This window comes from Poecilia reticulata, chromosome 9 (genome assembly GCF_904066995.2).
Source record: "Poecilia reticulata chromosome 9, P_reticulata-male-v2, whole genome shotgun sequence".
NCBI lineage: Eukaryota > Metazoa > Chordata > Actinopteri > Cyprinodontiformes > Poeciliidae > Poecilia > Poecilia reticulata.
Window position 1 is genome coordinate 34,457,661 of NC_088838.1, and position 16,954 is coordinate 34,474,614.

Sequence of the window (16,954 nt, forward strand, 5' to 3'; positions counted from 1 at the left end):
TTTTGGTACAATTATGTTTAAGTGTGTTTAAAGTTCTAATTTAGAATTTGGTCCAAGCATACTTTTAGTATACTTCATATAAAAATTCCCTTCTCACCCTCCGCGGGTGGTCTGTTTCATCCTCTGAGCTCGGGTCCTCTACCAGAGGCCTGGGAGCTTGAGGGTTCTGCGCAGTATCTTGGCTGTGCCTAGAACTGCACATTTCTGGACTGAGATGTCTGATGTTGTTCCTGGGATCTGTTTGAGCCACTGCTCCAGTTTGGGGGTGACTGCCCCGAGGGCCCCGATGACCACAGGCACCACTGTGGTCTTCACCTTCCAGGTCTTTTCCAGTTCCTCCCTGAGGCCCTGGTACTTCTCCAATTTCTCATGTTCCTTTTTCCTGATGTTGTAGTCACTTGGTATTGCTACATCCACCACAACGGCTTTCCTCTGTTCTTTATCCACCACCACAATGTCCGGTTGGTTCGCCATTACCATCTTGTCTGTCTGGATCTGGAAGTCCCACAGGATCTTAGCTCGGTCATTCTCCACCACTTTTGGGGGTGTTCCCCACTTTGATCTCGGGGCTTCCAGTCCATATTCTGCACAGATGTTCCTGTACACTATGCCCGCCACTTGGTTATGTCGTTCCATGTACGCTTTCCCTGCCAGCATCTTGCACCCTGCTATTATGTGCTGGACTGTCTCAGGGGCCTCCTTGCACAACCTACACCTTGGGTCTTCTCTGGTGTGGTAGATCTGAGCCTCTATTGCTCTGGTGTTTAGGGCCTGTTCCTGGGCGGCCAGGATGAGAGCCTCTGTGCTGTCCTTGAGTCCAGCTTTCTCCAGCCATTGGTAGGTTTTCCTGACATCAGCCACTTCAGTTATTTGTCGGTGGTACATCCCATGTAGGGGCTTGTCCTCCCATGATGGTACTTCCAGCACCTTGTCTTCTGTTCCCCATTGCCTGAGACATTCGCTGAGCACATCGTCTGTTGACGCTTTGTCCTTGATGTATTTATGGATCTTGGATGTTTCATCCTGGACAGTGGCTCTCACACTCACTAGTCCTCTGCCTCCTTCCTTACGGCTCGTGTACAGTCTCAGGGTGCTGGATTTGGGGTGGAACCCTCCATGCATGGTTAGTAGCTTCCTAGTCTTAACATCCGTGGCCTTCATCTCTTCCATTGGCCAGCTAATTATTCCGGCAGGGTATCTGATTACTGGTAAGGCATAGCTGTTTATTGCACGGATCTTGTTCTTGCCATTGAGCTGGCTTCTCAGGACTTGCCTTATTCGTTGGAGGTATTTGGCTGTGGCTCCTTTCCTTGTGACCTCATCGAGGTTGCCATTTGCTTGTGGTATTCCCAGGTACTTGTAGCTGTGCTCTATGTCTGCTATTGTTCCTTCTGGGAGTGAGACCCCTTTTGTGTGGGTGACCTTCCCTCTCTTTGTAACCATCCGACCACACTTCTCTAGTCCGAATGACATCCCAATGTCAGTGCTGTAGATCCTGGTGGTGTGGATCAGTGAGTCGATGTCTCGCTCGCTCTTGGCGTACAGCTTGATGTCATCCATGTAGAGGAGGTGACTGATCGTGGCCCCATTCTTGAGTCGGTATCCGTAGCCAGTCTTGTTGATGATTTGGCTGAGAGGGTTCAGGCCTATGCAGAACAGCAGTGGGGACAGAGCATCTCCTTGGTATATGCCACATTTGATGGACACTTGTGCAAGTGGTTTGCAGTTGGCTTCAAGGGTGGTTTTCCACAGCCCCATCGAGTTTGCAATGAAGGCTCTTAGAGTCCTATTGATGTTGTACATCTCTAAGCATTCAATGATCCAAGTGTGTGGCATTGAGTCATAGGCTTTCTTGTAATCAATCCAAGCGGTACACAGGTTGGTGTGTCGGGTTTTGCAGTCTCGGGCAACTGTGTGGTCTACAAGGAGTTGGTGTTTGGCTCCTCTGCTATTTATGCCTATGCCCTTCTGTGCCTTGCTCATGTATTTATCCATGTGCCCGCTTATCTTAGCCGCTATGATGCCTGACATGAGCTTCCATGTTGTAGAGAGACAGGTTATTGGCCGATAGTTGGATGGGACTGAACCCTTCGAGGGTTCCTTCTGTATCAGGATTGTGCGCCCTTCAGTTAACCATTCAGGGTGAGTCCCATTTTGTAGCAGCTGGTTCAGTTGGGCTGCCAGTCGCTCATGGAGGGCAGTGAGTTTCTTAAGCCAGTAGGCATGGATCATGTCAGGTCCTGGTGCTGTCCAGTTTTTCATACCCGAGACTCTGTCTTGGACATCTGCCACAGTGATGGTTACCGGGGCTTGTTCAGGGAGGTTGCTGTGGTCCTCTCGTAGAGAGGTTAGCCACTGTGCATTGCTGTTGTGGGACGCCTCCCTTTCCCATATGCCTTTCCAGTATTGTTCAGTCTCCAGCCTGGGTGGGTCCGCTCTGTTGTTATTACCCTGCCATTGAGAGTACACTTTAGCTGGTTGGGTGGTGAAGAGCCGGTTAATCCTCCTGGCTTCATTCTCTCTCGTGTATCTCTTTAGGCGGCTGGCCAAGGCTTGGAGCCTTTGTTTGGCAGTTTCGAGTGCTTCAGGTATGGGCATCTGGCTGTACTTCTTGGGTACTGATCTTTTCATTGCACCCCTTTGGAGCTCTGACAGTTGACTCACTTCCCTCCTTGTTATCTTGATCTTAGCCTCTAACCGTCTTTTCCATGGTGGGTATTGGGTCTCATGGTTGCTCTTATAACCAAGCATCTCAAGGATCACTGATGCTGAGTTGTATATCAGCTCATTGGTTTCTGTTATGGTGTTGGTAGGGATCGTTCTCAATGCTGCATTCACATCTTCAATGAGACTTTCTGATGGTACTTCACTCAGCCGTTGTAATTGGCGTCGGGGTCGTCTGGTGTTCATTCGGGCCATGATTCTCTCTCTCAGGTCAGTTGCTGCCTCGTTCAGCTCAGATGGTTCGTTCATTACTGGGGCTACATACCCAGTCTCTGGGCGGGGAGTTGTAGTTGACTCCCTTCTGACCTGGCATCCTGGCTCCTTCCCGTAGCACTTGTGTCGTACCTCGTCAATCTCCAGTTGTGACAGCAGTTGCCGTTTGCGGATGTTGGAACACTGAGCTACTAGTTGTTTGGCAGTTAGTGTTGACTGGGGATGTCGAGCTAACCATTCCTCCCACAGTCTTTGCATGTAGCCCCTCTGACTAGGATTACTTGAGTAGTAGCATTCCAACAGATCCATGTTTTCACCTCTCGCCCATTTCCGTCTTGTTCCAGTAGCCCACTTTTCATCAGGGTGCTCTGGTCCCCCAGCACCTGACGCAGACCTTGTTTGACCGGGCGACGTCTGAGCCGGCATGTCGTGCTTATTTGTGTCTCTCATGGTATGAGGTAGGCTATATAGCTCCAAGGGTCTTGCCTAAGGACCCACACTGACAGCTCAATGTCACCATTGTAACCGTTTGCCCCAGCCCCCAGCCTGGCCTCGAACCCGGGTCTCCCGGGTGGAAGACTGGTGACTTACCTATTGAGCTATACAGTCAAAAAAAAAAAATTCCCTTCTCACCCTCCGCGGGTGGTCTGTTTCATCCTCTGAGCTCGGGTCCTCTACCAGAGGCCTGGGAGCTTGAGGGTTCTGCGCAGTATCTTGGCTGTGCCTAGAACTGCACATTTCTGGACTGAGATGTCTGATGTTGTTCCTGGGATCTGTTTGAGCCACTGCTCCAGTTTGGGGGTGACTGCCCCGAGGGCCCCGATGACCACAGGCACCACTGTGGTCTTCACCTTCCAGGTCTTTTCCAGTTCCTCCCTGAGGCCCTGGTATTTCTCCAATTTCTCATGCTCCTTTTTCCTGATGTTGTAATCACTTGGTATTGCTACATCCACCACAACGGCTTTCCTCTGTTCTTTATCCACCACCACAATGTCCGGTTGGTTCGCCATTACCATCTTGTCTGTCTGGATCTGGAAGTCCCACAGGATCTTAGCTCGGTCATTCTCCACCACTTTTGGGGTGATCTTGGGGCTTCCAGTCCATATTCTGCACAGATGTTCCTGTACACTATGCCCGCCACTTGGTTATGTCGTTCCATGTACGCTTTCCCTGCCAGCATCTTGCACCCTGCTATTATGTGCTGGACTGTCTCAGGGGCCTCCTTGCACAACCTACACCTTGGGTCTTGTCTGGTGTGGTAGATCTGAGCCTCTATTGCTCTGGTGTTTAGGGCCTGTTCCTGGGCGGCCAGGATGAGAGCCTCTGTGCTGTCCTTGAGTCCAGCTTTCTCCAGCCATTGGTAGGTTTTCCTGACATCAGCCACTTCAGTTATTTGTCGGTGGTACATCCCATGTAGGGGCTTGTCCTCCCATGATGGTACTTCCAGCACCGTGTCTTCTGTTCCCCATTGCCTGAGACATTCGCTGAGCACATCGTCTGTTGAGGCTTTGTCCTTGATGTATTTATGGATCTTGGATGTTTCATCCTGGACAGTGGCTCTCACACTCACTAGTCCTCTGCCTCCTTCCTTACGGCTCGTGTACAGTCTCAGGGTGCTGGATTTGGGGTGGAACCCTCCATGCATGGTTAGTAGCTTCCTAGTCTTAACATCCGTGGCCTTCATCTCTTCCATTGGCCAGCTAATTATTCCGGCAGGGTATCTGATTACTGGTAAGGCATAGCTGTTTATTGCACGGATCTTGTTCTTGCCATTGAGCTGGCTTCTCAGGACTTGCCTTATTCGTTGAAGGTATTTGGCTGTGGCTCTTTTCCTTGTGACCTCATCGAGGTTGCCATTTGCTTGTGGTATTCCCAGGTACTTGTAGCTGTGCTCTATGTCTGCTATTGTTCCTTCTGGGAGTGAGACCCCTTCTGTGTGGGCGACCTTTCCTCTCTTTGTAACCATCCGACCACACTTCTCTAGTCCGAATGACATCCCAATGTCAGTGCTGTAGATCCTGGTGGTGTGGATCAGTGAGTCGATGTCTCGCTCGCTCTTGGCGTACAGCTTGATGTCATCCATGTAGAGGAGGTGACTGATTGTAGCCCCATTCTTGAGTCGGTATCCGTAGCCAGTCTTGTTGATGATTTGGCTGAGAGGGTTCAGGCCTATGCAGAACAGCAGTGGGGACAGAGCATCTCCTTGGTATATGCCACATTTGATGGACACTTGTGCAAGTGGTTTGCAGTTGGCTTCAAGGGTGGTTTTCCACAGCCCCATCGAGTTTGCAATGAAGGCTCTTAGAGTCCTATTGATGTTGTACATCTCTAAGCATTCAATGATCCAAGTGTGTGGCATTGAGTCATAGGCTTTCTTGTAATCAATCCAAGCGGTACACAGGTTGGTGTGTCGGGTTTTGCAGTCTCGGGCAACTGTGTGGTCTACAAGGAGTTGGTGTTTGGCTCCTCTGCTATTTATGCCTATGCCCTTCTGTGCCTTGCTCATGTATGTATCCATGTGCCCGCTTATCTTAGCCGCTATGATGCCTGACATGAGCTTCCATGTTGTAGAGAGACAGGTTATTGGCCGATAGTTGGATGGGACTGAACCCTTCGAGGGTTCCTTCTGTATCAGGATTGTGCGCCCTTCAGTTAACCATTCAGGGTGAGTCCCATTTTGTAGCAGCTGGTTCAGTTGAGCTGCCAGTCGCTCATGGAGGGCAGTGAGTTTCTTAAGCCAGTAGGCATGGATCATGTCAGGTCCTGGTGCTGTCCAGTTTTTCATACCCGAGACTCTGTCTTGGACATCTGCCACAGTGATGGTTACCGGGGCTTGTTCAGGGAGGTTGCTGTGGTCCTCTCGTAGAGAGGTTAGCCACTGTGCATTGCTGTTGTGGGACGCCTCCCTTTCCCATATGCCTTTCCAGTATTGTTCAGTCTCCAGCCTGGGTGGGTCTGCTCTATTGTTATTACCCTGCCATTGAGAGTACACTTTAGCTGGTTGGGTGGCGAAGAGCCGGTTAATCCTCCTGGCTTCATTCTCTCTCGTGTATCTCTTTAGGCGGCTGGCCAAGGCTTGGAGCCTTTGTTTGGCAGTTTCGAGTGCTTCAGGTATGGGCATCTGGCTGTACTTCTTGGGTACTGATCTTTTCATTGCACCCCTTTGGAGCTCTGACAGTTGACTCACTTCCCTCCTTGTTATCTTGATCTTAGCCTCTAACCGTCTTTTCCATGGTGGGTATTGGGTCTCATGGTTGCTCTTATAACCAAGCATCTCAAGGATCACTGATGCTGAGTTGTATATCAGCTCATTGGTTTCTGTTATGGTGTTGGTAGGGATCGTTCTCAATGCCGAATTCACATCTTCAATGAGACTTTCTGATGGTACTTCACTCAGCCGTTGTAATTGGCGTCGGGGTCGTCTGGTGTTCATTCGGGCCATGATTCTCTCTCTCAGGTCAGTTGCTGCCTCATTCAGCTCAGATGGTTCGTTCATTACTGGGGCTACATACCCAGTCTCTGGGCGGGGAGTTGTAGTTGACTCCCTTCTGACCTGGCATCCTGGCTCCTTCCCGTAGCACTTGTGTCGTACCTCGTCAATCTCCAGTTGTGACAGCAGTTGCCGTTTGCGGATGTTGGAACACTGAGCTACTAGTTGTTTGGCAGTTAGTGTTGACTGGGGATGTCGAGCTAACCATTCCTCCCACAGTCTTTGCATGTAGCCCCTCTGACTAGGATTACTTGAGTAGTAGCATTCCAACAGATCCATGTTTTCATCTCTCGCCCATTTCCGTCTTGTTCCAGTAGCCCACTTTTCATCAGGGTGCTCTGGTCCCCCAGCACCTGACGCAGACCTTGTTTGACCGGGCGACGTCTGAGCCGGCATGTCATGCTTATTTGTGTCTCTCATGGTATGAGGTAGGCTATATAGCTCCAAGGGTCTTGCCTAAGGACCCACACTGACAGCTCAATGTCACCGTTGTAACTTTTTGCCCCAGCCCCCAGCCTGGCCTCGAACCCGGGTCTCCCGGGTGGAAGACTGGTGACTTACCTATTGAGCTATACAGTCAGCTCAATAGGTGTATATATATATATATATATATATATATATATATATATATATATATATATATATATATATATATATATATATATATATATATATATTAGTAGTTAGTATACATGAAAGCTTAAAAGCGTAAATTCAAGCTGGGAAGTCTCAAATCAACTCATCTGCCTCTTCCATTACCACACCCACGCTTCAATCAACAAGCACAGGCGCGCAGCCACTCAAGCCAATCACCTCGCAAGAGTTCCTTCAAAAGCACCAACAAAGCCAGGCTCTTCAGCTTTCAGCCACGCTTCGAGCTCACCTGTGACATTCAGCCAGCTAGTTCATCTGCCATCCCTCCTTCAGTGACCCAGGTCCCTCTGCCATCGATCCAGCTTGCAGAGGCACCCTCCGATCGTCTCATGGACTAGATCCAGGGATCACCACCTCTGCCGCCGTCGTGCTCCTTGACTTTCAGCATCTCCACTCTGATCTAACTGTCCCCATCGTGGCTTCCTTCGGCCTCCATTAGTGTCATAAAGCTGCAAATCTTCCGTCCCTTCCTCCTGCGCTTCATGGACATCTTCTCTCTTTCGCCTGGTTCCCTGCTTCACCTCTCCTTCACTTAGCCGCTACGATTCTCCTGCAGAGAGCGCCGGCCGTCTCCACGATCCGCCGTGGCTCCACCGACGCTGGTCGGTTCTTCCCTGCTCGCCTCATCGTGGACTCGCCCCGTCCCATGGTTTCTTTCCTTGTTCACCTCCGGGTGAACACCGCCATCAGACTGCTTTGCACGCTTCCGCATATCCCAGTTTGCAGCTAGCTCTTAGCCTCATCAATCAGCAACCTCGCTCCGCCCAATGGACCTTACCACAGGGGCTGCATTTCATTGGCTAATGCCCATTTCACGTCACAGCGCAGCTACCACGTGCCTGACCGTCTCACAAACTCATGCTAATGTAAATTGTGGACTAGCAGACCGAAGGAAAGTTTTTGCGTCAGGACTTGAAAAAGAATGGTTCTCCACTGTCAGTGGGGGAATCTGTACAGGTGATGTCAGGTATCCTGATCGTATTTGTGGAACTAAAATTCACAGATTTCCAAAATCTGAAATGGAAAGTCTTGCTTGGATCAAAGCTTGTGCACAACCGCATTTGGAGCTCAACAGTCGTAGGATCAATAAGATATATTGTAATAATTTTGAAGTTTGAAATATTGTAAGGTCTTAAGGAGGCCTATAATGTGTGAACAATGACCCCCAAGTATGAAAAACAGAAAGTCAATAATAAACATCCATTATAAAAACCTTTTAGCCAAGTACAGCATAATGGCAGTACCGATACAACTTCTACACCTTGAAGTCTGTCTGTTACAGCCTTACATTAGCTGAACAGATCAATATGCAATGTGTACCGTATCTGACATACATTAAAGATTTTATTTTATCTGAAAAGGCTTTTTACTAAACTGTAATCATGTTAGCCACGCTAGCATCAGGCCTAGGGACACTCAAACATTTGCCAACAACAGAAATCACTGGTTTCAAAAGTAACCCTCAAAACCATGAATGCCTGACTTACCCAGCCTTGCAAGAACAACAGGCATCAGTGATCTTGTCCACAGCTATATTTATGTTGAGGGTCTGAGGATCTGCTGTTTTCCTCATCGACTGGTAGCATTTAGCTGCGACTCACACAATGTTAGAGGCATCGCGTGGCTCAAACACCTTGATGTCATCCAAAAAAGATGACATGAACTTGTTGGTTCCCCTGTCCATTGTTGTGGCTGATATTTTGTGAAAATCTGGCAGAAATGCTAATCGACTCAGAAATACTCTGCAGAGAGTCAGCTGAAATGAAAGACGCCATGTTTACATAGAAACTAAGCACCGCGAGGCTTTGTTTGTGAGACATGCAGCCACGTGGGGTTTTCGAGGGCGTTTCTGGGCGGAGCTTGGTAAGGTCCATTGGGGGCGTTGTCTAGGTAAGATGTACTTGCTCCTGTCTCGTTCATCTTCTGTTCCAATGATGTCACCGTCAGCGCACCTGTACCTCAAGCTCATGTTTATCTCGCTGGTCTCTGCAACTTCAAGGCAGCATTAGCTCACGGTGTACGTTCGCTGAACTGGGTTTTCAATGTTTTAACATAGAAATGTCCATGTTATTCCACCGGCTCCCATTCGGGGCCGGATAACGCTGGGGGAAAGGGTGTGTGCCCCTCAAACAAACGTCTTGCCCCCTCAAATGAAGCTCGACACAAATTATTCATCGTCTCCCTTATCTGAGGTTCTCACTGTATCGTGCAGGCTGGGTCTCCTCTCTGTGGTTAGCTGCAACCGAAGCCCCCTGGCCTCTAGCAAACAGTCAATCAGCATTCCAGTATTTAACCCGTCCTCACGCAGCGAGATCTCACTACCTTCTAGCGGGAAACGACCCACTTGCCAATGTTAAGGAAGAATTTTTTTATACAATTAAATTTAGCAAAAAAATCTGGCTCTGACTCTTCTTGTTGATCCCGGGTTCTCTCGCGTGGCCACGTGTGGGGACAGAAAGTTGATTCTAATATAGTCAGAAATAATACAATTTCAAATACATTCATCATTGACTAAATTAATTCTAAAACAGGATAATACAATTTTTAGTCAAACCATGTTATTAATAACTAAGAAAAATGTCTTACTAATTAAATGTTAGTGATTTAAAACATTTTATGTTATATTCAGTTTTTTTTCACCATGTCAGATGTTAGTTTTGGAAGACTTCTCATCCTGGTTACGTGAACCGACCAAAGTTCCCTTTCTCAGAGTAATTCAAGTGATGCTGTCCTCCACCTTCCTGCATATGTTAATTTATGACCTGCTGTCTTTAATGATAAGACCCCAGGGGTCTGAGCCGAAATTCTCCTGCAGATCTCTATTCAACTTACCCAGCAATAGTTTTAGTTTCAAATCACTAACAGAAACCTGTTTAAAATTAAGAAATTTGTTCTAAAAAGTTTAAACTGTTTTAAACACTAAAAATAGTAATGATTCCTCAACACCAGCAGTGGCGATTTTTCTGTCAAGATTATCCAAATTGCAACATACAGGGAAGGAGCATCATGTTTCTACTCCCACCTGTTAGCTTCTTGGCGCAGCTCCGTTCTCCTGCTACTAGTAGCTAAAATCACGATACCCTCACTGTGTATCCCTCTGAAAAATGAACCCGTTTAAATAAAGAAATAAAGAAATCCCTCCATGGGTGATACCACGATAGAGAGCGTTCATTTTATAGAGTTAACATGGTGCTGGAAGTGGTCCGGTATGAAACGGGGTGATAGAACAACACAGCACTTTTAAATTTCAATAATCAGAATGCAGAAATTGTTTCCGTTGTTTTTAAAGGTTTATGTCAGTCTGCCTTTTCCCCATTTCCCCACGATAGAATTCGCTAAAGAATTCGCTTTATAGTTCTCGCGCTGACATTCAGAGTATTATATGACAAAGTCCGAACTTTGGTTGAGTGGTTTGTGTTTGATAAGGTTTTTCCTCGTTCTGGGCTTTGTGATTCCATGTCCGTGAAAAGCGCTTTCTCTGGCCCTGTTTTCTCAGCTATTAACTGTTTAATCCGTTAACATGGCATTAGCGGTTTTTCCGAGCCGCCTTTAAACATAACATGAGTGCTACGACCCTCGCGCCGAGTTAACACTTGTGCAACAGTGGCGTGGGCCTGATGCTGCCTGCGTGAGCTGGGCAGGTGTGCGTTACATTCATGCAGCAAAACGGCATTACGCAAAGAAATTTTTACTTTTCACCCATTTTAACTGACACAGTTTAGTAGTGCAATTGGACGCAGGTAATGTAAGCTTAAAGAGAGAGAGAAAAAAGACGGCTAATAACAATACAGCACATCAAGTTTGTTAACAACTAACTCAGTGTTTCTCAACCTTTTTTCGGCCCAGCGTCCCCCAGCCTTTATCCAGGTCCCTCACCAAAGGATTTACAGGCTACTTTGCACTGACTATTATTTTATCGTTAATATTACTATCACTATTGTAGATGTTTTGATTTTTATGCTTGTTTCTGTATTTATCATCAAAATAATTTCCCAGAGAACAAAAAAGTCATGAGAATAGAAATTATTTTCACAGGCGTCTATGAAAAATTTAAGGAACATTCAAGTTAAAATCTGTAGGCCTAACAGCAGCCAGCCAGAGTGGATCAATATTCTTCTTCTTTTCCATTTTCTAGTTGTTAAATCTTCCACAAAATGACCAGATAAAAGATGTTCAACATGCCAGTTTAAACTTTGAACTATTTGCAAACGACTGAGCTGCAGCATTAAAACATGGATAGAACTGTAACTACATTAATCATAGCTCTTCTTCTCTTCAGTGTTTGTCAGTTTCTGGTGGTGCAGCTCTGTGCTGCCTTCAGGAGAATGGGACATCAGAGCATCATCCATAAAACTTCACCCACATGGCATTTATTGTGTAAACCAGAGCTTTCAGTGGAAAAACTAAAGTTCCTTTTAATGCCATACAAATATGAGACAGAAACATGGATTATATCTTTATATAGACCTGACTATTGATTATAGATTAATAGTTTTACTGGACAGAAATTACAAAGAACAAATCTGGTTCTTAATCAAATCCTAATGAGTCAAATTGAAAGTGTCATGGAGTCATCAGCCTCATGACATTAACACTGACATGAAAATAATATTGAAGAAATAAATATATCAAATCTAATTAAAAACATAAATAAGTGATCAGTTCTTTACTGTTATGGTCTGTAAGATATATTTATTCTCAGTACTAGATGTGGTCTCAACAAACCCATGGCACTAAAACAATATTATTTTACCTTTTATCTGGAAATAGTGTCTGTTTATTCTTGCCATACAGTCTCTGTATTAATTATTGCTCGAAAGGTCTTGCCATACCAGTTTATTCCTCTGTATTTACTTTAGTTTCTTAGTTTATTCTTGCATTTTGTTCTTCATTCATTTCCATTTAGTTTCCTTCGATTAGTATTATCCTCTCTTGGTTTATTGCTATGTCCACTTTAGTTTCTTTCCTGTTGCTACATTTATTTGATTGTTTATTGACCATCAGTAATCTTCACTCATCACCTGCTGCGCCTCCTAATCATCATGTGTTTCACATCATGTGTTGATTTTTCACTGTTCAGCATCAGATTCTTTGTTTTTATGCCATAATTCACATCTAGTCCGTCGCTCCATTTTATGTCCAGCTTCTCCTGTTTCAGAGTTTTGCTCAATGTGCGCATGCTAGTAGCAACACGAAGGATCAGCACGTTTACTGTTAGTTACCGTTTGGAAAATACTGTAATCAGTTCAGTTAAATCTAAACTTGGCAACTTTTTGTTTTTCAACCGTAATAAATGTGATATTCAATTGACCTGTTATGACTAAATTTTTGGGTGTCCGCCCCCCTCTGCTGCTGCTGCATCATTGTGGAAAACCTGGAGCGTACATAGTGTTATTTCCTGGATTTTTTCTGTGAAGAACCCAGAGAGGGTTATTTGATTGCGCTTTCTGGAAAACAATAATTTTTTACATTTAGGCACTCCTACAATCGTCACTTGTTCTGTTAAAAACTGACTCCGGCCCCCACCAGAGAAGGGAAAAGTTATGTGGCCCTCACAGGAAAAAGTTTGGTAATAACAAGGAGGCTTTTCTTTATCAAAATGTTGGAACTCATTACCAAAGAAAAAACACCAAAATATCAAAGTAAAGATGCAAGAAGTTGCTCTGCAGCTTTAAACGGTTATTGATTGCAAAAAGCAGTTGAGAAGTACAAAAAGTACTGAGAAAAATAAATCGCTCTTGTGGTCTTGTAGATTCTCAGCTGCAGCCGCCAGCCCAGGTTCCTGTCCGACAGAACAACAAACCAGAACCAGACAGAAACTGGATATCAATCTACCTGTCAAGGTTTAAAGGTAAGATGATGCAACTGGCTTTTGAAAAGTGTACAAATATTATAGAATGATATAGGAGAAGTAATTAATCTGACTGAGTCAGAAATCTTACATCAGTTAATTCATAAATACTAACATTGGTATTGTGATGTCACAGCCAGACGTGCCACTGTGAAAGGTTCAGGTCAGATAATACCGAGAGATTTGATGTGTCTTTAATAAGCGATTTGATTCTTTTGAACGGCTCTATGCCGTGAATGGCAGGACTCGACTCGGTTACTGAGAACTGTTCTTTGGTTTTTTACGACTTTGCTTGCTTATGATACTCTCCTTACAAGTCAGCCATTGTTTTTAATTTTATTTAATTGAGAAAATGATTAACTTAATTAAATACAAAAGATAAACACAATTGACAGAAATGGATGAATCATTTTATATTTAATTTTGCATAAGAGGATTTTTGTTTCTGGAAAAGCAATTCAAGTCCAATTCTCTTTTATGATGCTTCTAAATTATAAACCACCCTAAAGTTATTAAATCATATAACACTTTGTAGTAAAGAACAAATTATTTTTTTATTTCCATGTGTTTGACATCATTGGAAAGTTTAGAAAGTTCTGTAAAAAAGTCAAAATGCCCAAGCAGACCCGTTCATGTCATGGCCAGTCACATTTACCAAACAGCACCATTCTTCATTAGGATGAACAAAGAAAACAACACTAAGTGAGCTAAGAAACTAACATTTTCATTTCAGGTTGAACATATTAAGATGTTTGATTATGGGGCAAATTCAGGTTAGGTGGTTCGTGACTGCTTGCTAAATGGGTTAAATGTCATCAGCTTGTAAAAGCTGATCTAAAGCTATATGGAGAAAATGTAAACATTTTTCAGAATTATGCAAACGACACAATACCAAATATTTTAGCGGTAGCTAGCACAACAGTTAGCTGTGAATATCTCCACCATACTTCATGATTACAGAAAAAGTATTTAGGTCCTAATAAGGGAAGAGGTGTTGTCACTATATTTTGAGATTTACATATTCTTGTTCATAGGAGCGCTATAGGGTGAAAACGTTTATATCCATAACAGGTTGACAGATTTGCACCAAACTTGGTACAAATGTTCAAGACACCCTCAGTCATAATCTTTTGAAGTCAGGGTGACTTACATGCTACCTCACATTTGACCTTTGAACTCTGTGAAATCAAACATTAACTTTGCGTAAGTTATATATCATATTCAGAATAGTGACTACATGCTCATGGCCATGCTCTGGAGTAACAGGTTGCAGGCGGCTCTGCATTGTGCCTGCTGGTGGCTCATGGGGATCTTCTCTGCTTCTCTCTGAGGGCCTCTGGATGTCAGTGGCTCCAGTCTTTCTCATATCCTGTTTTTCTCTTTCTGCAAGTCCAGAGGCAGATTTCTAGCATGTTTACTTGTATTCTCTCTATGCTTTTCTCTCCTTTACTCCTATCTCCTTCTTTCTTTTTAAATTTTTCTGTCTCTGTGTTCATTACATTTGAAATGCACCAAAAGCAATTTCTAATAAAGTGTCATATACATATAAAGTGGAGCATCATGCCAAAAGCCATAAGGCTCCACTTTTAAATGTAAATCTGTTGGGCCTCAGTATGAAACTCAGACAGGAACTCTGACTGCAGCGCTGCCAGACAGGACATGTTTAGAAAAAAATACATATACATGTGGACATGTATATATATACACACATATAGACAAATACAAAATGTTTGTCCTAGAGTATGTACCTAAATTAATTGACAATATGTTGGTGTCCATAACTGTGTGAAATATGTATTTTTTTATTGTATCTATAAATTAAGAGATGGAGCTTGTTTACATCAAATCATTTTTTTTCTTCCTCACTAGTTTTAAAACTAGACCTCAGGCTTAATTACAGAATCAGTTAGTTTCAGTTTTGTTTTCTTTTGTTGGATGATTCTCTGACTTCTTCTAATTTCATGTATTTTTTCCCACAGCTGTTAAAGAAAATCCAAACAACATCAGAATAGTTCTGATTGGGAAGACTGGCAGTGGAAAGAGTTCATCAGGAAACACCATCCTGGGAAGAAAAGAGTTTGAAGCCAAACTGAGTCAAAGATCCGTCACAGAGGAATGTGTGAAAGAAAAGACTGAAATAGATGGACGGTCAGTTTTTGTGGTCGACACACCTGGACTGTTTGACAACAGTTTAAGCCCTGAAGAAGTTCAGGATGAGCTGGTGGAGTGTATAAAGCTCCTGGCTCCAGGTCCTCATGTTTTCCTGCTGGTTGTTCAGATCGGAAGATTCACATCAGAGGAGAAGGAAACGATAGAAATGATCAAAGATATATTTGGGAAGAATTCAGAGAAGTTCACCATCGTTCTTTTAACTGGAGGAGATATCTTAGAGCAAGATGGCCTCACTGCTGAAGATTATATTGAAAAGGAAAGTGATGAATCTTTCAGGAAGCTGATCACTGACTGTGGAGGGAGATACCATGTGTTCAATAATAAGGAAGTAGAAAATCGATCTCAGGTCAGAGAACTGATCAGAAAGATTGACGACATGGTGAAAGAAAATGGAGGAAGTTTCTACACCAATGAGATGCTGCAGGAGGCTGAAGCTGCCTTACAGAAGAAAATGCAGGAAATTGCAAATCAGAGAGAAGAAGAAATGAACAGAAAGATGGAAGAACTTGAAAGAAAACATGCAGCAGAAAAAGAGGTCATGAAAAGAAAACTTGAGAAAGAAATTGATCAACAGAAACAATTACTGCAGAAAATTGAGGAAAATATCAGCAGAGAAAATGAGCAGAGAAAGAAAGAGCAGGAATACAGGAAACAAGAGGACAGGAGGAGGGAAATGAAAGAAGAAATTGAAAAGATGAAGTTAATGAATGAGCTGGTAGACTTGGAGAAAATGATGGCATCAAGATTAAAAGGTGGAGAGATTGATGAATCCTTGGAGATGAAGAGACAAGAACTGGAAGAGAAACAAAGGCTGATGGAGTGGGAACAACAAGAGTGGCGGGGAAAAAGACAAAGAGAAGAAAAACGTAGACAGCAAAGGGAGGAGATGAGAATAAATGACCTCAGAGAAGAATATGAAAAGGAGAAAGCAAAATATGAAAAATCTAGAAAGGCTGAAGAAAAAATTAGAAGAGAAATGCATGAGAAGGAACTCAGAGAGCTGGAGGAGAAATACAAGAGAAAAATGGAAGAGATGACAAATAAATTCCTAGAGGAAGTTAGAAAACAAGCAGAGATGAAAGGAAAGGGCAAATTATTTAAAATTTTCCGACCCATCATTAAAGGTGTAGAAAAACAGTGCAAACTCCAGTAATAATTCATTCCTAGGTGAACACAGTAATACTTCTATTATCTTTTCATTAAAAAAATAAATATGTTAAGAGGGTTAAAATATCATGAGAGTTCAGAAAAAAAATCAAGTTTGTTTCTGATGATTTCACAGAAATATTTTTTTCATCAAACAGTTCTGACACAAATCTTCAAGTTTATCAGAATGCTGTGATCAATGAAAATGATTCCAAAATCAACAGATACTGAATTTTTAGAGTTAATTCATAATTGTGAGTTTGTTGCAAATTTTATCCAAAAGCAGTCAAAAACATTGATTTAAGATGACGGCTATTACTCAGCTGAAGGCAACACTATTTTCTACATTAGTCAGAGGTCACGTTAACCGAATATTTTCATTTTTTTTACGTGATTTGTTTATACCATCATTTTTGACAAATGAAGCTTCAGCGCAAATTCAATCTGGAAGACTCTTTAGCCTCACCTGCCTCATAAACATGCGCCTCCCTCTCTTCACCCTGGACCCATCAGCGTTGGGTCAAGCCTCGCTTCGGCCAATCATCGTTCGAGCTCCAGTTTTAAAGGACCTCCTGGCCACGGCCTCCCCAGCTGCGATCAACCCACCTCCGCCCCATCTCCACCTTCTGCTCCTGGCTCTCAGGCCTCATCCTCCTTCGCCCGCCGCCACCAGTACAGGCCCTAGGGGGATTACATTCCCATGA

The 16,954-nt window shown here is 43.9% G+C and overlaps 1 protein-coding gene across 1 annotated transcript; it reads left to right on the forward strand.

Moving 5' to 3' along the window:
* Positions 1-14,169: 14,169 nt before the first annotated feature.
* Positions 14,170-16,954, forward strand: LOC103470813 (uncharacterized). The gene is made up of 3 exons (XM_081611148.1): positions 14,170-14,191; positions 14,912-16,192; positions 16,764-16,954. The coding sequence occupies exons 1-3, from the start codon at positions 14,170-14,172 to the stop codon at positions 16,952-16,954; spliced, it is 1,494 nt and encodes a 497-aa protein (XP_081467274.1).

What these genes read in the sequence shown, in the direction of transcription:
- LOC103470813 (XM_081611148.1), top strand. Translation starts at nt 14,170, where the DNA reads ATGCTCATGGCCATGCTCTGGA. An exon ending in GCTCATGGCCATGCTCTGGA is followed by an intron (nt 14,192 to 14,911) that starts GTAACAGGTTGC and finishes TTTTTCCCACAG; the next exon opens with CTGTTAAAGAAAATCCAAAC. An exon ending in AGCAGAGATGAAAGGAAAGG is followed by an intron (nt 16,193 to 16,763) that starts GCAAATTATTTA and finishes TGGACCCATCAG; the next exon opens with CGTTGGGTCAAGCCTCGCTT.